Source organism: Megalopta genalis, chromosome 11 (assembly GCF_051020955.1).
Source record: "Megalopta genalis isolate 19385.01 chromosome 11, iyMegGena1_principal, whole genome shotgun sequence".
Taxonomy (NCBI): domain Eukaryota; kingdom Metazoa; phylum Arthropoda; class Insecta; order Hymenoptera; family Halictidae; genus Megalopta; species Megalopta genalis.
Window position 1 is genome coordinate 9,725,463 of NC_135023.1, and position 25,809 is coordinate 9,751,271.

General features: G+C 39.0%; 1 protein-coding gene across 1 annotated transcript in view; it reads left to right on the plus strand.

Annotated features, from left to right (window-relative positions):
* The window catches only part of LOC117225986 (uncharacterized), a 341,074-nt gene that overhangs the window by 253,729 nt on the left and 61,536 nt on the right, over nucleotides 1-25,809 (plus strand). The window contains exon 5 of the mRNA XM_033479882.2: nucleotides 8,041-8,058. Within this exon, the coding sequence (XP_033335773.1) occupies nucleotides 8,041-8,058 (18 nt within the window). The remainder of the gene's footprint in view (nucleotides 1-8,040; nucleotides 8,059-25,809) is intronic.

Consider the following 25,809-nt stretch of genomic DNA (forward strand, 5'->3'; position numbering starts at 1 on the left):
CTAGCCAGCGACTCGTCCGCCAGCGACGCCGAAAATATTTCTCCGTCGTCTCGATTACGCTTTAGATGAGGCTTCTGGAGAGAAACGGCTCGAAATATTCTGCTATCATTGTCCCGACGTATTCGTCAGATTGTATATTTTGATACTGTAAAAACTGTTGTCGCGAAATGTTGCGGTTTTCGGAGTTATTTAACAGTTATTTAACCGGTCAGAAGCTTGATACGCGGGCACTTCGTTGAGTAATTGTATTAAAGAAGCATCGAATAAGCACGTGCTTCTTCGACTAATAGTTTCAATCGATGGAAAACATTATTCTGCATTTGTCTTAGCAATAAATGCATAAAATTAGTACAATTATTACGGCTGTCGGGAAAAATGTTCTCGGTGCTAAAAACGCTAACTCTGCTTCATCGAATGAAATGTGACGACAGCAGCGTTTAATCTGTTATTTTAATTTCAACTCGTTCGTTAACATTCTATGCAGACTCGTAAATATCGACTGGACTGAACAATTCACTTTTACCAAGAATATTATTAACAACAAGAATACCAGGAACAATTAATTTCTGCGAAAAATATTATCTAAGATATTCGAATTGTTTAAAGGACCCGGTAAAAGACACCGCGCGGTCATAGTAACAATGTAAAATTCCCATTGTTAAAAACACGCAAAATAACGGCCGACCAAGCGCACACAGATTTGTCTAATATCGCTTATAATTATTGCTGCGGTAGTTGCAGCGCGTTCGGACTTCCGGGAAGCGACGTTCCCAAGGAAAGTTGGAAATTTTCTCACATTAAAGTTTCGCGATAAATTTCTCGTCAAACAGCGTTCGTAAGCGCGAGCCAGAGATTATGATTCTTCAGCTGGAAAAAAAAAGAAATTAGAAGATCCACCTGGTGGACGCCCTTATCGCGATCCATAACGTACCAACACGCTATCTGCCACCCATTACGTCCACAAAATGTGTCCCTTTTTTTCGTTTTTATATTATGACGTTTAATTACAATCAATCGTCAAAGCGAATTGCTCGCAATTCCGTTGACGACGGGAAAAACGCAACGCTGTGTAAAATCAGGACGGCGAGAATTGTTTCGTTTAATAATAAAAAATTCTGTTGCGCAAGCGGCGGGAAGAAGAGGAGCGGAGGAATTTTTTAATTTATATATCGATAGCGCGAAGAGAATCGCCGGCTCTCAGAAAGTGTGTTTCCTCCCGCTAAACGAGAGGATTGCAATTATACGTCCGACGGGGCCGACCGTAGCTTTCATCGGATTGATACTTTTCTTCTAATTTCTGCACTTGCCGGCCGGCCGGGGCCGAGTTCTTTATTTATTTCGCTTGTCTTTCAAAGCGACCGAGAAACGCCACGGTGTCTAGAATGTATCGAACGCGAGTAGCAGCGAGCAAAGTAATTGCCAATCTCGCCTTAAATCGCCGGGCGCTGTCTCAAAGAACATTCTTCGGGGTAAGTGAATAATGGACCACTTACCGATAAACTTGTCAAATATTTAGGTACTTTAAAACCGGCGTAAAGACGCGCGCGCGCGCGCGAGGGAGAGAGAGCACCGTTTAACTGGTCCGAAGTTCCGACTTTTTATCGGTCGATCTGCGATCATTTTTGCGGCAAAAAGTCTCGCGAATTCCGAATTCCTCCGAACAATCCACGCCGTGCCAAAAAATATTCGACGAATTATTCCAGCTGCAAATTTATCATTTTTAATTCTCTCGGTGGTATCTTCTCTTTTCTCCTTGTTTCTTTTTTTCCTTTTTTGTCAATTAGCATCGAAAAATCTTTTCGACTGGCGTCGAACGCGCGAATTTCCGACGCGTCTCGTCGACGTTTCGGATTGTATTGTTTTCAAACTCGTATCGCATTTTCGGATCCCCTTAATCCGTATCAATCGTCGCGGCGCTGTCGAGCCCATTATATCGATCGATTTTTCCAGTGTCCGTATGTATGCTGTTCGCGGCCCTTTAATTGTTTCCATCATTATTCTCGGTCCAGCCCCGATTCGTACGATTTTATTCGATGTATCTTTTATTTATTTCGCATTCCATTGTTTCCGGGCGGCCCCCTTGTTTGTAATCAGCTTTATCGTTCGCTTCGACAACGGTGATCATTAGCGACTTTATCCCATTGTTTCGGGTGTTTTCATTGATAACGGCCGGTTGTTAAATCATTCGCGCTATTTGGCAAATTCCGTCGGCCTTATGAAACGCCCGTTGTCCGTTAATGGTTTTGTTGCGGGACGAGAAACGCGTGTTCGGAACGCGCGTTCACCAAACCTCGGCAACTCGGGATCGGACGAATCAGTCGGCCCCGAAATGCGCGCCCGACTTCTAATTCGCATCGTCTTTGCTTCCATTTCCTTGGTTACGCCGGCGCCGTTTCTTTCCGGACGGCTCCGGCTTTATCAGCTAGCGTATACATGTAGAGGAACTGTGTAATTCACCGTAATCCCGGCCTAATGTCCGATAACCTTAAGTATCGCGAAAGCTTTTTGGAGAACGAATGAAACGCGCTGCTGGCTTACCGCATTCTCTGCCCATTTAAATGGCCAAGGAAAGAACAATTGCACGGGGCTCCTTAAAAATACAACAATCGCCTGCCTCCACTTCCTATAAATTCCTGCATCCCTAAACCGTTGCTACGCCAATGACCGGTGATATACGAAACTTTGCACGCGGATAGAGTGTAAAAAGTCTATGCACTAGGTCTGATAAATCTATCTATACCCGGTGATACACGATTTTTCCCGTACAAAATCGCTGAAATTATGAGAACGTTTTCACGGGTGTTCTCACGTTCTGTTCAACGCTGAACCGAATGCAGCGTTTTAGGCGAAAGAGACATTGTCTACGCGAATTGTTTGAAGCGGAAGTTCAAACATATTATGCTATATTCATATTATATTATATTATATTCATATTATGCTATATTCATATTATATTATATTTATATTATATTATATTCATATTATATTATATTTATATTATATTATATTCATATTATGCTATATTCATATTATATTATATTTATATTATATTATATCCATATTATGCTATATTCATATTATATTATATTTATATTATATTATATTCATATTATATTTACATTATATTTACATTATATTCATATTATATTCGTATTATATTCGTATTATATTCATATCATATTCATATCATATTCATATCATATTTATATCATATTCATATCATATTCATATTATATTCATATTATATCCAGTCTACAATTTACTACTATAATAATTCTACTATATTCTTATTATATTTGTATTATATTCGTATCATATTCATATCATATTCATATTATATTCATATTTTATTCATATTATATTCATATTATATCCAGTCTACAGTTTACTATTAATAATTCTACTATATTCATATTATATTTGTATTATATTCGTATCATATTCATATCATATTCGTATTATATTCGTATTATATCCATATCATATTCATATCATATTCATATTATATTCATATTATATTTGAATTATATTCGTATCATATTCATGTCATATTCCTATTATATTCATGTCATATTTGTATTATATTCGTATCATATTCATATCATATTCATGTCATATTCATATTATATTCATAATATATCCAGTCCACAGTTTACTACTAATAATTCTACTATATTCATATTATATTTGTATTATATTCGTATCATATTCATATCATATTCATGTCATATTCATATTATATTCATATTATATCCAGTCCACAGTTTACTACTAATAATTCTACTATATTCATATTACATTTGTATTATATTCGTATCATATTCATATCATATTCGTATTATATTCATATCATATTCATATTAAATTCATATTTTACTCATATCATATTCATATTATATTCAAATTATATTATATAATATTATATCATATTATAAGTCGATGCTTAGCGAAATTCGCGGCAGAGAATATTTGATTCGATTCGTGTGCCCGCGAGTTTCCCAGCAGAAGCGTAAACTCGCGTAAACTTCCGCGGCCTAATGCATTTTCATTTGCCGTACCGACGCAACGTGAAAACTTGGAGATCAACAATTTCCGTGGTGCAAATACTTGTTTCTCGAAGGGGAACCAAGACACTAACGAAAGCGCATTAAAATTGCAACAACCGTTACCGGTAAACATTTAAGCAATCGATATAATGGCGGCGCAGTTCCGCGAAAACCTTTTCGCTGCAGTTCGATATCGCGGACGAGGCAGAAATTGACTCGCATCACTGTGCGCCGGCCAATGATAACCGGCCGACTCGACACCGGACAGAGTAAATCAAATAAAAGCGCCATTAAATTCTGTTAAATCGTAGACACCATAAACGCATGGAATCTGCAATCAACCCGTAACTTACGCTGCAATCCAAGCGAAATCATTGCGAAACCCGTTGCAAGATGCTGCTGCGATCTCTCTGTGTTATATACATATAATATATAATATATATATTAAATAGTATAAATCGAGTCGAATTGAATTTTTCGAATTTTTTGAAAACTCTAATTGATGGGCCGAATTAATTCTCAAAATAAAGCTTGCTTAATCGCAAGAAATATAAACTCGATTACAAGTTATTTAATTCTTCGATCATTTTAACGAATAATATGTTGACGTTTCGAAATTGTTTTAATTGTTTCGATCTTTCTATTATTTTGGACCGCAACTGTTCGTTGAACATTAATTTAATTTATATACAAAAAATGAACAGACTTTTATATGTTATATATAATTAATATATATAATTAATATATATGTTTATATATATTATATAATATATATAATATAAATATAAATATAATATATTATATATATCATAATATATATATATATATATATATATATATATATATTAATTATATGTTAATTATATATATAACATATAAACATATATATATATATATATATATATATATATATATTAATTATATGTTATAATTCTTTCACTACTTCGAACTGCGACTGCTCATTAAACGTTAACTCGATTTACGTGGAAAATAAGAACGAACAGCCGCAGTCAGAAAAATTTGGTGCATTTGTTGCGAGCAGATGGAACTAAACAGAAAATTTACTGCGCCAATGTTGACACGCGGGAAATAGTACACGCAAATACGCTGATATTAAAATCCTTCTGCTCTTTTTTACTTTTCACTTTCTACTCGGTTTTTACCTGCGAAATACAGTCCGTGACTCTGCACAAGTCCCTTTGGCAAACAAACGCCCGCGATTCCGTAGAAATCCGACGGCCGACAAAGGGCGAGCAACGGCGCGCGGCGTTTATTTGTTTATTACGTTGCGAAAACTCGCAGCGCCCGCGATTCGCGACAATGAACCGGCCACGTACAAATTGCACGAGTGCGGGAAGCACGGGCGAAAAGGAACCCGGCGGGGGGGAAAAAGCAGGCCGAATGCATTTAAAGTATCGGATTCGGAAGATAGGGAGAAAATGAATGTCGGACCCGTCGAATTTGACTTGCAGCGGCGGTCTAGTCACGATTCCATCGCCGTTCAAATGTTATTCTGTGCACTGAGACGTGACCGGAACGTGTGAACACTGGAGCGCTCCGGCTGATTCAAGGAACACTAAACTGTGATTGAACGGTGACTGTACCGGGATTGGATCGTTGCTGCAAATGAAGGGCTTAAGCTGCGGGGGGGTGGGGGAGGGACATTTCAAATGAGACAGTCGGCAACAGGACGAATTTGGAAATATCGATGTGCCAAGCAGCCGGCATTTATCGGACGTAGAAATCGAACGTGCACAGGCTCGTCTACAGGAATTTTTTCCCGACGAACCTAATTGCTCGACCGCGGATTCTACGCGTTCATGGCAAAATTGAGCAATTTGTAGAATATTAAGAGAATTCTGAAGCGTCGATGAATTGTTGTTAATCAATTAGAACTAGCAAAACAGAAAGAATGTTCCATTTAGCTACATTTGTTTGCAATCGATGAAAGGCAATTTTTATTTTGCAGAAAAATCAACAAATTATATATTTTCACAGCATTTCGCACAGTTAATATTTTAATAAATTTTTAATGATTTAATAATAGGTTGTTTATGATAATTAAACTTTTCTTTTTAATTTTTAATAAACTCCCATTTGTCGTTGTTTTCAATTTTAGAAGAACCCCTGAAAACCGCCCATAAAAAATGTCTTAAGTCGGACAACAAATTTAGTAAATTAATTATTTAATAATTAACGTTAGCAATTTACTTTCTCGCGATGATTTGCGATCCAGTAATAATTGAATAGGTGTTAGAATCGTGGCGACGCAAGTGACGTTTCCAAAATTTGGACTTACGTCTTAGAAGACGAGTGAAATAAATCATAAAGTTACTAGAAATTAATTTAACTACAAATTGCCTTAACGATAGATTCGATCAGCGAACGATAATCACGCTGCTAAATAACCAACTCGATTATTTGGATTTCTACCGTCCGCGGCGTTTCATAAAAATGCGCAGAAAAAGAAGGCAAATATTGAAATTGTTCCGATCAGTTTGCGAAATGCGGACAGAAATGCGATGATGTTTCGTTTTTTTTTTTTTTGCATTTCGATAAAAGTGGCATGAACGTTGTGACAGGGCTTTAGGCGAATTTCGGACGGACTAAAAGGGAGCCCGGTATTGCCTGAAAACGTTGGTTAAGTTGAAACGCACGAAGAACAGAGCCGAAAACCGAAGTCCCATTTATTTTCATACGCCACTTACGTGCCTTTGTGCGGGATTGATCGAAACCGTTTGACGTCCCCGTCCATTGTTCCTGGTAATTTTTGATCGCGCAGCTTCGAAAACGTTCATCATTCCGCTGATTCCTCGCTTTGATAACGCGAAACATGACCGCCCCCCCCCCTCTCTCTTTCTTTGTCCCCGGCGGCGGCCGGGCTATTGTCCTGTTTTTCGAAAACGTAAAAATATTACGTTCCGCCCGTTCTGAGGTTTATTTTGTCCCGGTTGCGCGACAAACGACCGCTGAAATCGATTTCATTGAGTTTCGTACACTCTCTATCGTGTTCGGATGGCGGAGCAGCCGGAGTGGGCATCGACGTTCGAGTGTGGCCTCCAACGGGAAACTTTTGCCCAATTACAACGAAAAAATAATAGAAGGTGTACGCACGCGGTTTTTCGACGAAATGCTCCCGGAAAATTTATCGAATCGTCCGGCCGGCCTGTGCGTCAAACGGCAATTAATGAATCAAATTTGATTCGCGGGATGCATCGCTTTTATTAACTTTCTGGCCTTCCCTTTTTTTTTTTTTTTTTTATACGTTTTCCCGCGTTGTTCAATTCTGCGCGCCGTTCTTCTTTTAAATATTTTATATGAAGTGCGCGTTAAACGGTACATTTAATGTTTATTAAACTGTATATTGCATGTATATTAAACTGTATATTAAATATATATATATTATGATGTACATTAAACTGTATGTTAAATATATGTTATGATGTGTGTATTAAATATATATTATAATGTATATTAAACTGTATATTAAATATACATTATAACGTATGTTAAACTGTATATTAAACTGTATATTAAATATACATTATAACGTATGTTAAACTGTATATTAAATATACTTCATAACATAATATAACATAATATATTAAACTATATATTAAATATACATTGTAATGAATATTAAACTGTATATTAAATATACATTGTAATGTATATTAAACTGTATATTAAATATACATTGTAATGTATATTAAACTGTATATTAAATATACATTATAACGTATATTAAACTGTACATTAAATATACATTATAACATATATTAAACTGTATATTAAATATACATTATAACATATATTAAACTGTATATTAAATATACATTATAACATATATTAAACTGTATATATCATATAAAATGTACATTATACGTTCATGACAGAAACGAGTCAATTATAAGACAATGATCATTTTGTAAAATATTATTACTGTGATTTCACAATGACTGTAACTAATGTTGCATTGTATTTTTGATTGCAGGGACTACTACTATGACAGGTGAGTGATGACAGTCACGCGCGAAGCAACGTTCTCCTGTCAAACAGGTATCACAGAGAATAAATCTATTAATTAAGTCCTCCGTGGTCGAAAGATCAGTCGAATCAAATTTGATTCGAGAAACTTGTTCGAAATATCGTACGAATCGAATTTTATTCGAGAAATCCATTCGCAATGTTGATCGAATAAAATTTGATTCGAAGAACTTATTCGAACTGTTGATCGAATAAAATTTGATTCGAAGAATTTATCCGAACTGTTGATCGAATACAATTTTATTCGAAGAATTTATCCGAACTATTGATCGAATACAATTTGATTCGAAGAACTTATTCGAACTGTCGATCGAATAAAATTATATTCGAATAACGACGAACCCAACGCATTGAACAATAATTATTTTAACCAACGTTCTTTCCGTACCGAAGGGTTTCCCGGGCGAATAAACGAATGAACGAATGAACAAAAACAGTGAAATCGATCCTTTTCACCGAAGGGAAGGGGATTCGTATCATTTCGGCCGGCGAACTGCGCGAAGTTGCGCCGAACCGTTCCCCTCGCTAACAAATTGCCTCGTTCCCGGATCTTGCGAGCAAATGGCCATATTGGGGAGCGCGCAGTTTCGAAAATCAAGCGCATAATTTGTCGTCGATGGCGTGGCTGCGACCGCCGGACCGTAAATCGCAATTATTATCCCAGAACGCGACGCTTCTGCATCGCGCTCGCACGCGCGCGCGCGAGCACGGGACACGCAAGATGAACAACGGCGACGCAACACATCGAAGTTCATTAATTTATTTTTCCGCGTCGTTCCGGTCGGTCGGGCGAACGCGTTTGTTACCATCCTGACGTCGATTAAACCCCGGCCGGATTGAAAATCCCACCGATGTGATTTTCGTTTCGTCGAAAGAAACGGCGCGGCGCGCGCCTCGCCGCCGAGTTTTAACCCTTTGCACTCGAGCGGCGACTCTGAGGCACCACTGAGAGAGAGAGAGAGAGAGAGAGAGAGAGAGAGAGAGAGAGAGAGAGAGAGAGAGAGACAGACAGACAGAGAGAGAGAGAGAGAGAGACAGACAGACAGAGAGAGAGAGAGAGAGAGAGACAGACAGAGAGAGAGAGAGAGAGAGATTGTTGTATCCCCTTCCAAGATCATTTTTCTATTATCAAAGTTCAGATCGCTTGAAAATCACTAAAAACCGTAACTGTTGTATGAATCGCGAGACTCAGTTTCATATTACATAAAATGCACTCTGTTACATAAAATGGAAATACTGTAAGGCAGAAGAATTCTTTTAGATTCACAGTTGAAGCGGCTTCGAGTGCAAAGGGTTAAATGTCCGCCGTGCCCCGCGACGTTCCCTGCGAATCTTTCGCGAAACGAGCGATATAAATTACCGCGCAACCGTGATCCACGCGTTGCTCGTTTTAACGAGATCGTTAATTTGTTTAATTAAAATCGGAAAGCGGCAAACGAGGCGGAGGAGGCTGCGCCGCGCGGCCGATCCGCGAACGGTTCTTTTATTCGATTCGGCGCCGATCGAACCGCGCGCCTCTTTATTCCGTTCCGCGGGCCCGCAATTTTTTAGTTTCGCCGTTCGAAACCAGCTCGTATGAAACGCGAGCCCGGTTTTCATCGAACAATATTCCTGTATCCCGCGTGTTTACCTCCCTCGCCCGTGATTTTCTGTCCCGACTTGTTAGCGCTTCGTACCCGCCGCCGGCGAAATGTTAACGAATTACTCGAACAGTTTTTAATGCGTCGAGAATATATTTCGTGCACGGAGTCTTTAAGTACTCTGTGGTGTGTTCCAGAATTATTCTAGAACAACGAGGATTTTATTTTATTTTTATGAACATCGCGATGAAATCGTTCCTTTAAATGAAACGCGTTCGCGGGAAAATCCGCGATACAGTAATGTCTCCCTTACTGACGCTCAGATTGTCCACTAAAATGGATAATTGGAATAATTAATATGTAATAAATGGATAATAATGAATACTTAATAATAATAATAAAAATAATAAAAATAATAATAAATAATGAATAATTAATGGATAAATGCAAGGGGAGATACGATTATTCGAGCCTTGCGGCTCATTTTTACAATTGCGGACAATTTATAACTATGAAAATAAACCGCAGGGCTCGAATAATCGTATTTTCTCTTCTCAAATTGTCCATTTTTGTGGTCAATCTGGGCGTCAATTAGAGAGACATTACTATATTTGCGAACGAGATCGCATCCATTCTCACGAATTCTCACCCATTTTTTTACGAACCTGACAGATCTCGCGTTCACGACTTTTTCTTAATTATTCTCAGAGATCATAGCCAGCTTCAAGACACTTCGCCATTGTTTCGCTTGCTCTTCGCATTTTTGATTTATCCTTTTCTATGCATTCTTATTCTAACAACGGTGTTACTTGTGTGCCTGATAATTTTTTATTCATTATAATTCCTGTATTATGCGTATTTATTATATTTCCTGTATTATACGTATTTGTTATATTTTCTGTACTGTAGATATTTATCATATTTTTTTGTATTACACATATGCATTATGCTTTTTGTATTATATATATTTATTATATTTTTTCTATTGTATATATCTACTATACATATATACTACACTATTTCTTGCCCTCTATATCGCATCATTACATATAATGATATATAATAATAATAATAATAATAATAATATATATATAATATATATAATATAATATAATATAATATAATATAATATAATATAATATAATATAATATAATATAATATAATATAATATAATATAATATAATATAATATAATATAATATAATATAATATAATATAATATAATATAATATAATATAATATAATATAATATAATATAATATACTATAATATAATATAATATAAATATAATAATATATATAGTATATATATATATATTAATTACGTCCAGAAACAAGTCGACCGCAAATTGGCCAGGCCGCAGTAACCGGCTCCGCTGCCCAATTCCGAACTCGCTGGATGAAAAATTCATGACGTCGATGTCTCCTCCCGTTTCGCGATATAACCGGCAATGGGACCGATACTCCGCTTTGCCGGTTGAACTCCGCCTTATCGGCGAGCTAAAGTGAATTAATCGAAAGAAGAAGCGCCGGCTCGCTTTGATGCGACGTCTATTAATTCCGCGCGTAAGCTAACGGCACGCGAAACGCGCGCGAGCCGCACCGGCGGACGACGCTCGAACGGATCCGGCACGACTTTGAGCGAACGGCGAAAGAGTGCTATTTATTGCGCCGTGAAGCTAATGCGTTCCCCGAACCTAATACATCTTTGAGCCGCGACGGAGATCGCGCGTGTTCCAGATAAAGTCCCCCCACAGTATATCCGCGTCGAAAAAACAGCGCTTTTAGTGCTCGTAAGAATTTCAGGGAAGCTTTTAAATGAACCGTCCGAGAGGCTCCTTTGACGATGACACAAGATCTTACGTGCAGCTCAAATCCTTTTGAGTTTCCCTCGGATCCCTTTCCCCCGGGCCCTCCCCCCTTCGCCCCTCGACCCACCGTCGCAACGTCCTCGTTGCTCTTCTTCTTTTAATCATCGATGCCGGGCCCGCGCTCGCCGCGTCGCGTGGAAATCAAATGGACACCGTGCACGAAAATTTCGTACCGCGTGGATCATCGACACCAGCGGCAGGGGCTGCTATCCGTATCCGTTGATACGTCGAACGTTTACGCGATATATCCTGCCGATAAAAAGTTATGCGCCGTTATCGAAAATATCGGGACGTCTGCGGGCGTGTGTGCGCGCGCGCGCGCCGTTGCCGCGGGATGCATCACTCTTAATTCCCTCGGTAAACCATGAATATATTTTTGCTTTCACGTGCGCGCCGTTTCTTTATTTATCTTCACGTTTTCGGAAAACGAAATTTCTCTATTGTTTCCCGCGGCCCGAGGGGGCAGGGGGGGGAACGTCAATGATATTGCGGAATGGAGGTCCGCGATATTGAAAGCCGATATCGGACATCACCCTGCCGTGTATCAAATATTAGGAGGCTCAATTTGCGACTTTCCGTGGACCGCTGATGCATTCGTTAATCAAGAGTTCACACTGTCCGAAAGATAATAATGGTAATGATGATGACGATGATTTTTGTTCGTGCGAACAGGGCAAAACCCGTTGTTACAAGAAATGAGGTAAAAAAGAACGGAGATTTTGGGTAGCCGTCGTACGGGTACAATAATAAATAGAAATAAAAATATTAATATATACAATAATGTTACTTTGATATTATTGTATTTACTATATATTTATTATAATATAAATACTACGCTATTTCTTACACTCTATATCGCATCGTTACATATACATATACTTAAAAATAATATAAATATGTATGTATAATCCGGAAATGGCGGGTTCCTCAGATCATTTGAAGCAACTTCTTCCTTTACAAAAATGTTCTCCGAGGCACCGTTAACGAGTTATTAACGAAAAACAGTGACCAATAAGAATCGAGTACGGCTGACGCGAGGCGGCCCAGCCAACCCAGCGCGCGAAGCCCAGTTCCGCTCATTGGCTCGGCCGCCTCGCGCCAGCCAAGCTCGCCTCTCACTGGTCACTGTTTTTCGTTAATAACTCGTTAACGGTGCCTCGGAGAAAATTTTTGTAAAGGAAAAAGTTGCTTCGAATGACCCGAGGAACCCGCCACTTTCGGATTGCGAGACATTTTTGGGACACCCTGTACATATATATATATAAATTTATATGTATAATGTCCTCGTTTAATTTGCCAAAATACCTCAATGAAAAGAAAGAAATTCGTGCACAGCTGTCGCATGTGGACGATCGACGGGCGTTCCGCTCAAGGATCCGCCGCTCGGTTCGTCGACGATCTATGAAAATCGCCAATGGCTCGCGAGAAGGACTTCCGAGGGATAAATAATAGGTGCGTAACGGGTGTCTCGCGTGGAACGCGAAGAGGGTTGCCGGCGAGTCGGTCGCTCAAATTCCGAGCGATTCGAGCGCCGACAGAGAATCCTCGAGGAGTGGACACAGGCAAAATCAATACAGAGTGCCGGCGGAACGGCCGGGATTAAGCGTGCAATAAATAGTCTCCGGGATTTTTTGCGCGCCGCCACGGTCCGAGGCACGAGACGGTTCCGCTCGGCTCCGGCGGGCCGGCATCGCGCGGATCCTAAATTATACGGGAATTCTGTTCGCGAACGTGCGAACAAATAGGATAAAAATGGCGTTTCAACTGGCTTCCCGCGTGCTCCGTCGCCCCGCCGCTGAAATATAGACGGGGGGCCGGCGCGGCTCGGCTCGGCGCGGCACGGCACGGCACGACACGACACGGCAAGGGGTGCGGAGGGGTGGCATTTAATAATTATTATCCACGGTCACGTGAGCATAATAATGTTGGCGTGCTTTTGATAATTGCACGTGCACCGCCTCTTTATGCCGGCGGCGCCGTTTTCTTTTTTCCTTGATTTTTTTTTCCTTTCTTTCTTCGTTTCACCTTTTTCTCCGCCATTCAATCAGGGGGATCTTTGTTCGCTTCTTGAGCCACCCTGCAGGCGATTAATTGGAGAAGTATCTCGGGGCCGGGCGGCGGGAAGCCGGGAGCCGCGGGGGCGCGGAACGGCAGCCTCGGCGGGCGGAGAGGGTGGAAAAAAATGATTGCGTGCTCCCACCGGAGTAATTAAGTGTTAATATATCCTGTCGTGAGCGTTCGCCTCGACTAATTAACCTTTTACGCTTCGTTTGCTACCATTCACGAAAACGTGCGCGCGCCCCCCTCCGGTGAACTTGTTGCTCGTGCGAGGGGTGGCCGCCGTTGATATCTCAAAGATCGAGCGCTGCGGCTGAAGTGCGAAAAAATGTGCCGGCTATTAACGCCGCCGTCGTTGGAAGAAACGCGTGCCTCTGGATCGCGGTATTTTCGACACGCGGATTCGTTTCTCCGAGCTCCGCCCAGAAGGAAAAAAATTGGTGGTCTCGTTTCTTTTTTCTCTATTTTTATTTTTAAATGCCGCGTTTTCGAGCTTGTTTTCAAGCGGATCCAATGGTTCGTCGAAAGTGTACTGAGCTAAATACGCTTTCGTTTCTGTTCGCCGGCACTTCGGACGATTTTCGGGATCGAATGATCGGGTAAATGTCAAAGCGCGATCTTCTCGATATTAATATCGAAGCTGCCGAGTGCTGCAAGTGGATCGTTGAAAACGGAAACGGTGTCAATCGATGCAGATAAGTCGGAAATGTTAATTTGTGGGTAACGAAGGAGGAAGTTCTGTGAAATGCTGTAACATGACAGATCGTTGCAACTGTTTTATGCGCGCTATTTTCATGCTGTAACTTGAAACGATTTTCGAAAGTCGAATGAAATGTTAAATTAGATATGATTTAATGATATTGAGTCGATCTAGAAAAATATTGACGTGCACCGCTTTTGCCTCAAATGGCTCAAATATTACCTGACGCGTGAATTCTTTCACGTTTGCAGCAAGGGGGCGATATTATTTTCTTACAATTATTTATCTTCTCTAAATTTTCCTAGCAATGAAAATTGGTTCTGTGAATATTATATTTTCTGTATAATATTATATATAATATATTATTTTCTGTGCAATATTATTTTCTTACAATTATTTATCTTCTCTAAATTCTCCTAGCAATAAAAATTGGTTTTGTGAATTCTTTCACGTTTGCAGCAAGGGTGCAATATTATTTTCCCACAATTATTTATCTTCTCTAAATTTTCCTAGCAATAAAAATTGGTTTTGTGAATTCTTTCACGTTTGCAACAAGGGTGCAATATTATTATCCCACAATTATTTATCTTCTCCAAATTCTCCTAGCAATAAAAATTGGTTTTGTGACTTCTTTCACGTTTGCAACAAGGGTGCAATATTATTATCCCACAATTATTTATCTTCTACAAATTCTCCTAGCAATAAAAACTGGTTTTGTGATTTCTTTCGTTTGCAGCAAGGATGCAATATTATTTTCTTACTATTATTTATCTTCTCCAAATTCTCCTAGCAATGAAAATTGGTTCTGTGAATTCTTTCACGTTTGCAGCAAGGGTGCAACACTATTTTCCCACAAAGCATTACAATTCAGTGAACAGTACCAAAAAAACAAAAATTGTAGGCCCTGAACCGACAATTCCTGAACACGAATAATGTTCGTAACACGATCAATTTATACTAAAAAATATCCAAACTATAACTACAAATTATTATCACGATTATTTATCTTCGCAAAATACCTTCAAAATTCATTGAACAATATCAATCAATCGATAGAAAAATTAACTACCCCCCCCCCCAAGAGATTACACCCTAAACCAGAAACCACCCGTGTCTCTTTTTCCTCGACAAATTCCATCGGCGTTGCCAGATTCGTTGCAATCGAAAGAGCTTGGGGGATGATCGGGTCAAGCAAGGGCCGCGCCGAACCACCGCGTCGACCACGTAAAAACGCGGTGTCCGGTGGATGCTCGCGGCTCCTTTCGGCTTTAATTGTTGCGATTCAGCGCGCGTTCGTGACCGGGCTGGGAAGCGTGTGCCTTGTGCGGGCGGATGCGTCGCGGAAAGCGTGACGGCACCGCGCGGCTCCGAATAAAAGTCATAAGCTGAGGGTCCGAGGGTCCGAGAGAGAGAGAGAGAGTGAGAAAACGCGCGTGTGCGGAGAGGTGCTCGGCGTAGTTGCGGGCGTAGCACGGCGGCGTGGAACGGAATTATAACCGGAGGAACATGCACGGCACTTTCTTTCGGGGCAAACACAACGACAAACCGCTCGAGCCGCGCGTTGTTTTTCGTTGCTTTATTAATTCCTCCGCTACGAGCGGCGACGGCGCGCGACGCGCCGCGGCCGTCTCGCTCTGCCGGCGTGTTTCTCCGCTCTGTTCTTCCGCATACAATCTCTTTTTTGCCGCGGTTTTTTTGCCGCCGCTTTTTTTCTTTTCTTTCTTTTTTGGGGGAGTAGGGTGGCCCGGCCCGGTTCTACCCCGCGGACTTTATATTCCGCCCTTGCGCCGCGCCTTTAAATATGCAACGTGTAACGCACGCGACGCCCGCGGCTACGCACGCGGTCGGCTGACATTGTTCCCAAGCCAGAAAGGAATTGATTGCTTTTTGACGGATGCTTTTTACCGGCGTCTGTTGTCCCGTCCCCTCGGATCCCTGCATCGCCAATTCCGACGGTTTTGTGCTTTTACGATTTTTTCGAAGGATCTCGCGGATCGCTGCGCCGACCGTGGTTTATCGGCGGACTGCGCGGGTTTCGTTGCGTTTCTAGCAGAAATTAGTGGTCGTGACAAACGAATTGCGAGCACGTAAGGAGAACTCGGTGATACCGTTACGCCATTTTTAGTTTACTGGGATTATCGAAAGGGACAATTTTTCGTTTTTATTTGGTTTCGGGATTTTAAAATAGTGTCGGAGAATTTCTATTTTGCATAGAGATTCGCGGTCTGCTTGCGAGGAAATGTTGACGGAGTGCGAGTTTAATAAATTCGGAGCGGAGATTTTTATACGTTGAGTTTCCTTAGTTCGAGTTTTCCTAAAAAGAAACCCGAGTAGAATGCAATTTATTTTATGAAACTGAGAAATCCTAGTGAAATTCAATTTATTCTATAAAGTTGACAGGATCCGATGATTATTCTACAAAATTGGCGAATCCTAGTAAAATCAAATTTATTCTGTACAATTGACAAACTTGACGAAGCGTTATTTATTCTATGAAATTGTAAAATCTCAATGAAACGCGATTTTCTCTGTAAAATTGGGAAATCAAAACGAAATTTATTCTACGAAATTGAAAGGACTTGCTAAAATGCAATGTACTCTACACGATTGACACAAATCCTGGTAAAATTCAATTAACCCCATGAAAACTTGATAAAGCGTTATTTATTCTATGCAATCGAAAAATCTCAACAAAACGCAATTCTCTCTATAAAATCGAGAAACCAAGTAAAACGAAATTTATTCTACGAAATTGAGAGGACTTGTTAAAACACAGTGTATTCTACAAAAATGAGAAATCCTAATAAAATGCAATTTATTCCATAAAACCGACAAACTTGATAAAGCGTTATCTATTCTACGCAATCGAAAAATCTCAACAAAACGCAATTCTCTCTATAAAATCGAGAAACCAAGTAAATCGAAATTTATTCTACGAAATTGAAAGGACTTGTTAAAACACAGTGTATTCTACAAAAATGAAAAATCCTAATAAAATGCAATTTATTCCATAAAACCGACAAACTTGATAAAGCGTTATCTATTCTACGCAATCGAAAAATCTCAATAAAACGCAACTCACCCTATAAAATTAAAAAAGCAAGTAAACAAATTTTTTCAAAAATCCCAATAAAACATAACTTATTCTTCAAAATTGAATTTCCTTACCTAACGAAAGATCAGCGTCGCTATAATACGCCTTCCCCCGTCATTTTTCCGCGCTACCAACGAGAGATCTCCTATTCTGCCATTGTTTTCTCTATTTTATATCATCGATTGATCGTTCCGGGCACGACGCGAAATTGGAAAACAGAAATTCGTTACGTTCGATGTTGTAATTACTTTACTTTGTCCCGTTTCGAAAGTTTCTGTTCGCGGTGAAAAAAAAAGAGGAAAGAAAAGAAAAGAGAAATGTTTCTTTGAAATGCGCCAACGAGCGGGAACAATTGTACAAAGGTTCGGCGTTATTGAAAGAGAACAGCAACGTTTTCTTGCTAGGCAAAGGAATTCGACGAAAAGTAGTAACGCGGGGCAAAGGATTCCGCATCAGAAAACGACAGCGTAAGTACCTTCGACTGTGAAATGGAGCAGCCGGAAAAACCGGGTCGGTACGAGCCGCGAAATGAGTCGACGGTAACTTCCCATTCAACAATTATTCAGCGCCGGTCCGAAGACGTAGTTCCCCGATATAATAGTACTCCGTGGAATCTCAAAACAACCGCGCAACTGTTAATTCCGTCTGAAACCGTTATAGTTCCGAATACAACCGAGCTAAAACTGCATGCACGTGCTAGTGTGTGTGCGCGCGCCCGTGGAAGACCCGTCTCGTTCAAAGTTCACGCGTTGTTTATCATTGGACGGCGGATTTCATAAATTTGCTGGAAAAACGAGCAAACGATGAAAATAGTTGAGAAATTTTAACGAAGTCTAGAATTTAAAGAACTGTCGAGAGAGCGTAACTGTTGCACGAGTCACGAGACTCGATTTCGTATGCACAAAATGCGCTTTGTCGTGTAAAATAAAAATACCATAAGTCGGAAAAATGATTTTAGATTCACAGTTAAAACAGCTTCGAGTGCAAAGGGTTAATCAATTACCCGCCGCAGTTCTCAAAAATACAACAAAAAATATTAAATTGAGATTATTAGTTTCAATCTGGAGTTTACAATGATTTAAAACAAAATAGCGGGGATTCTTAATACTTTCTTGGAGCACGTGATACGTTCTCGTTTATTTCGATGCCTGTATTTTACTCAGAAGTTGCAGTTTTTAAAAGAAAAAAATTGGAAAAATTGTGTCCCAAAAATGGGACATCGGCGGATAATGGGTTATAATATAATATAATAATATAACATATTATAATATATAATGTATAAAATAATAATATATAAAATTAATATATAAAATAATAATATATAAAATTAATATATAAAATAATAATAATATATAAAATTAATATATAAAATAATAATAATATATAATAATATATAAAATAATAATAATATATAATAATATATAAAATAATAATAATATATAATAATATAACACAGTTATATTATTTTCAATTTTATTAATTCGATTCACACAGAGAGAAAATAGATTTTTATTCGATCACCGCTTATCGCAACTAATGCAGACATTTTTTATTTCCCATAAAAATCCGCTGTCTATTTATCGCTTCGCATACGATAGTTACTTATTATTACGGCGAAAAATAGATCCGAGCAAAACGACAGTCACGCGAGCGATCGCCTTTCATTTTTGTTACGCATTAGGCGCGCAAATTACTTCATAGCTTCCACGGTTAATCGATCGTAACTTTTATCTTGCCGGCGATTCATTAATCACTCGGAGTAATTACACCGACTGAGGTTATTTTCGAGAGTGTATTTCAGTCGCTTCCGCATAATCAGCGAATTCACGGTGGAAACAAATGAATCAAGCATTAAAGGACGACGGAAAACCGTGGAGCAAGATGCGCAAGTGTACACTTTACGCTTTTAAGAACTTCCCGGTTAACATAATTATCCCCGAACCATATTGTTCTCTCAGAAACTATACCGCTATTTTAGCTTACTTTCGAGCGTTTCCTCGCTCTTTTATATCACGACGAGCGAAATTTGCGAAATTTGCTGCACTCGATCGTCGTAAAAATTGCCTCCTGACAAGACGAGAATTCTTTCCAGCATATTTTCCAACGAATCAGACTGACCCTTGCCCTGCGATTTTCTTTCCTAATGTCTTCGTTTACTTTCGTCCTTAAATCGCGGTAATACAAGCATCATTGTTCCGATTTAATAGAATATATCTACGAAATATCTTCGACGCGAGAGTCCGGCTCATTTATTAAGTTACCTCGTGCATCGGTCACGTAATAACGTAATGACGGACGCAGAAGTTCAGTAAAAAATAGAAATTAATATTCAACCCTTTGCACTCGAAGCCATTTTAACTGTGAATCTAAATTAATTTCTCCGACTTATGGTATTTCCATTTTATATGACAAAGTGCATTTTATGCATATGAAATTTATAGTCTTGCGGACTCGTACAACAGTTAGACTATTAACAATTTTTCACGTCTGGTCTTTCATAATATAAAAGTTATCTTGGAACGTGATCTGACAATTTTAATGGTGCCTCAGAGTCATCACTCGAGTGCAAAGGGTTAATGTTCATTATAGTCTATCGCAGTGCTAGTTGATCATTAGTTAACCAGTTAGCTGTGGCGCCTCCATTTCAGAGCGCGCACCTATATGTGTCGCGAGAATCAAGCGATGACGAGTATACTCGTCGAACACGGCTATCAAGTTAATGAATGTATTATTTACCGACCAAATTTATTCGTCAGATTAATTTAGAATCCAGCGAATCCATTGATCATTAACTATTACAATCCTTTTCGCGCCACTTCTCCATGACGAGTATACTCGTCGAACACAGCTAACAGGTTAATGAATGTATTATTTACTGATCAAATTTATTCTTGAGATTAATTTAGAGTCCAGCGAATCCATTAATCATTAACTATTACAATCCTTTTCGGACCACTTCTCCATGACGAGTATACTCGTCGAACACAGCTAACTAATTAATCAATGTATTATTTACTGACCAAATTTATTCTTGAGATTAATTTAGAGTCCAGTGAATCCATTAATCATTAACTATTGCAATCCTCTTCAGACTACTTTCCCATGACGAGTATACTCGTCGAACACAGCTAACTGGTTAAGAACAATTGCTTCTCGACTGCCGCCGAGGCGCGACGCGATAATACAGTTTTCGTCGAAGTAACAGTATCAAGTGCCGGGCGTGTTAATTCGCAAAAGATGAAGCATTCGGGAGAAGACCGACCTGTCGTCCGTCCCGCGTACGTGTACCCGCGGCAAGATTTCTATCGCGTGTTAACGACGTCCAATTAAGTAAATGGCTCTCCTATGAATTTTCTCTATCTCGGGGGCTGGAAGATTAATTACAAATTGAATTGGCTACAGGTTTGAGGGTGTAACAACTGGGCTCTGCGAGACGGCCGCCCGCGCGCACATACACACACACATACATGTAACACACAGAGAGGCCGAAGGGTGTCAGGTTAATTAGGGACATTCGTCCCTCAAGACATCGCTTTGTGACTAGGAGGCTTAACCGGACACGATGCATCCTGACCCCTAACAGCCACCCTAGCCTATAAGCTTGATCCCCATCGACATACATTAAGTGCACGGATTTCAGATGTCTATCTTACCTGTGTCAAATTAAGTGTCACCTGCCCCGGTGACGTCAGATTTAATCGCCGACGGAACGACACACGGATCGCCGGATCGCGACGCTACCAAAGAATCGCTGCGGCGACCGACCCATCATCGATTTAATGGTTATCAATCGAAATCCTCCGGTGCTAATTCGGGCTAATTGACCTAGCACGCGCGCACGGGATTGATCCGTTCGCGAACATTTCCGCGGATTTTGGCGATTCGGGGCGAACACAGGAAGCTTCCGAGATACAAATTATCTTAATGAATTGTGAGGAATAATTCGCGAATATTTCCACGCGATGGTCGACGATTTTAGATCAATTTTTGGGAGTTCTCGCGTAAAATAGAAATTGCCTCGATCGATTGCGGGAAACAAAAGATTATTATTTCTTCTTTAAACAATTTCGACAATTTGTATCGATACATATAGAAGATAATATAATAATATATATATAATATAATATATATAGTATAATGTAAGAACATTGTCTTTTCTATATAATCATAATATTATTATATATATTCTCTTTTATATAAACAATTTCGTTAATTTGTATGGATACATATAGAAGATAATATATAATATAATATAATATAATATAATAATATATATAATATATATAGTATAATGTAAGAACATTGTCTTTTTTATATAATAATGATATTATTATATATAATAAAAAGAATATAAATTATATATATATTATTATATATATAATTATATATATATATAAATTATTATATATTATTGTGTCTGATGTCTTGCCTAGTCAATTATAGTAAATGCATAAAATCTGCGGTCTGCAAATGAGATAAAGTAACATCAAATAAAGTAATCACATTGCTTCGATAAAAAAAAATCAACGTACACCGTCGCTATCATCTGTCCCTAAATATTATTTGCCAACCCAGTATTCGGCGCACAGTTTTTTTCCTCTGCGAAAGTTCGCCTTCGTTGCGAAACCGCAGTAACACCTACACTCGCCGCATCTTGTCCGACGCCGGATAGTCCCGAGAATTGTGATCGCGGTGCGTTCAGCCGTCGAATGAATTTAATTAGCGAAACATTAAAAGATACTTGTTGAGGGTCCAATTAAGCTCAGACGTGGCTAATAAGGTTAGTTAAAACTCCGGTAGAATTGAAGTTTTTGCGTTTCCCCCGTGGAATTAGGTACGCCGTTACGGTGCGCCCTAAATACGGTGCTCCGCGAAAAATACACGCGGAGGGCCGCCGCGAAAAATAAGCGTCCAAAGAATTCGAGGAAATTATATTTTCGACCGGTCTCCCTCATAATTTTGATGTTTAATTAAATCCGCCGCGGAACGGGAGCAAAAGGGGGTTGGAGGAGGAGGAGGTGGAGGAGGAACGGGAAACGCAGTCTGTAATGCATGTCGGCTCCGTGCTCTAATTACACGCGTATTTATTAATACTTCTGCTGACCGGATAACGGCGCTCGATGTCTTGCCGTGCTACGGTCAATGGCTGTCGTTGCACAGGCGAATAATTAAATTACTGCGCGAGGATCGAAATTGGGGGACATGGCGGACCTCTTGATATAAATCTCGGTTACACGAGTACTAAATAGAGGTTAATCGTAGCTCTGAAACGATACCCTGAGGGATGGATATTCCTGATTAACTCGATACCCTTTCTTGCGCGCACACGCTCGGGTATCATAGCTACATTACGTTCAATTTGTAGCAAAATTTCAGCTCAAAGGTGAATGGACGTTGACAACGTTCCCACGGAAAATCTGTTTAACACGTTTCGGAGCAATATTCGTACACTTCGCCGGTCGATCGAATTTGTCGCGTCGCTGTGCCGGCCTGCTGCGGCGATGCATTTTTGGTGCTCGGCGATATCTTTGCGATCGGTCGCGCACAAATAGCGCATCTACTTTTTTTAATAATAATAATAATAATCGTAATAATAATTTAGTGTGATATATAATAATAATAATAATTTAGTGATACATTTAAAGGGGGTAATTCACTGATACATATATTATATAAATATATGTCTATAATAATGTAAATTGTAAATAATATAAATGTAAATAATAATAATTTACTGATATATTTAAAGGAGGTAATTTACTGATACATGTATTATATTGTATATTTATATAATATATGTATCATTAAAAATTATCCCCTTTAATAATTTACTGGGGTTTTTAAAGGGGGTAATTTACTGATACATATATTATATTATATATTTAAATATAAAGGGGCTAATTCACTGATACATATATCATATTATATATTATATAAATATATAAATATGAAAATTACCCCATTTAAATATATCAGTAAATTATTATTATTTACATTTATATCATACATATATAAATACATATAATATATGTATAATATAAATTTATTAATGCATGCAAACCCTTTGTTACGAAACTTCTAGGAAGATCTACAAACAATAAAAAAAAAGAACAAGAGCGCGTTAAGAAAGAGTGTGAAAGACTTGAAAAGAAATGAAAAAGCAAAAATGGTAACGATAATAAATAAAAATTGAATGGCGATGAGAAAAGAGAAACGGAGAAGAATCATTGATAATAATAGTAACAAAAAGTAACAAAATAATAACGATAGTACAATGACAGTAATACTAATAATACTTCCCGAAAAAAAATGATATCGTCGACGAGCAAAACGCGAAATCGACGATTAATTCAATACTCACTCGGAAGCGAGGTATCGTGTTCTAACGAAGGAAACAATGTTCTAGAATGTACAAATTATGTTCTCAAACTTTCGATTCGAGGGCCCCGATAGTGTTGCCAGTTTTTGAGTGACAGTTGTTTGAAAACTGAACCGGGTCCCTGAGTGAGCCAACACGACATACGTGTTCCGCATGGGAAGCGTTCCAGCGGAGGGTTGAAATACGTTCGATCTTGACAGCGATACCTCGGCGAAACGCGCATTCACTCCGGAACACAGTTTACATTTCATCCGCCGTCCGAATTACAGAACGTTAAAATATTTTCACCGTTTAGCCGCGATCCCATTGTCTAATTACACCGAAAATCATACCCCGTTCAATATAACGGCTCGCAATCAATATATTAATTGGTTAATTGAATGCAAACACGCGCCCTCGGAATACATAACAATGCTCGAGTTACGATAACAATAACGGCGGAACAATGGGTTGCTCTGATTACCGCGACCGGAATTTAACGATCACTGCATAGACCGTGGATTTTATATCCCTGCGACAATTTAAGGACTCCGAGAACGACGGTGCCGACGTTGCTAGACGAGAAGAACTGTTTCTGTCACCGTTCCCTTGCGATCTGAGGGTTTTGATTGCGCGCGGAGATCCACGATTTAATTAGAATCGGTGTCTCGTTATTCATTTCCGCAATGATAGGATATAAAACAATACGATAGCCATTTTAGGTTTTAAAGAGAAGAAGGTGAGATTCTAAATCAAGTCGAAGTTGCATCCAGCATTGACGATAATTGATAATAATATCAAATTAATTCTTCTTTTATTATTACATTTATTTGCATATTTATTAGGTAGGAAACTATGAAACGAGCGTTGGACGGTGTAAATCGCGTTTCGTTTCCATCTGGTTTCGGAGAAAAATAAAATAAAAATGGGATACAAACGCGAAAGAATTTTACGAAATGAGCAAGAAGAATACCTTTAAAATTTATAAATAAAAATATCGAGCGCACGTTACAATGATCACAGTCGCAGCTGAACACAGACTAAACAAAAACGTCCGTTTCATAGTTTCCAACCTAATATATGTAATAATAATAATAATAATAACAACATAATATTATTATATATAATAATATATATCGATATATATAAAATATATATATTTTTTATTTTATTTTGTTCAATATACATTGCTGCAAAATTCAGTGAAGATAATATTTCATTATTTTCGAATACCGAATTATTATTAAGAAAATGAACCATTAAATGCCTTTTCCATCGAACTTTATTGTTCGGACATATTTCGGTATTGAAATCGAGCAGGGACCCGCACCGATAATGGAGCGAAGTTGCAGAAAATAGCGGGGATCGTAAGGTGGATTAAACGTTAACACCACCGCGGCGAATTGATATTTGCGCGCGCGCGCGCATCGCCGGAATTGTTACAACCACGTTCCGAACAGTAATTGCATCGCAATGTATAATGTAACATAGTATAATAATTATTCGCCGCAATTGCTAAGTAGGATAGATTGAAGCGAATGGCAAAACAAGTCGATAGCCGAGGCAGCCGGCCGAGAGGTGTATTATACAGAATTGTTAATGGCGTTCCGGCCAAATCGCCCGGCTACGCTAACTCTTAACTACTTCCAATTAGCTTCGAAGTTGGATCAACTTCGGCCAACAAATAATTAAAACCGCAACAACATGGTCTCGCACGACCGCTCGCGCCACCCACCTCGCCACCCTCGCAAGAACGGTTTACATCCGAAAGACGGGGGCTCCGTGTTTTTCGTCTCTTAACCCTTTCCGTATTTTGACGAATCCAATTTGCGACGAAGATTTTTCTGTTCTCTTGACGTCAATACTTAACTTAGTTTTAGCTGTGGCGCCTAGTTTTCAGAGCGCCCACCTATGTGTGTCGCGACATAACCTCAAAATATTCTAGACATCTTGAAATTTGAGAATATGTTTTTGTTTTTACTATAATTACAATTTAAGTAGCCAATGGTCGCTACTTTTTACGCGCGACGAGTATACTCGTGATACAAAATACTGC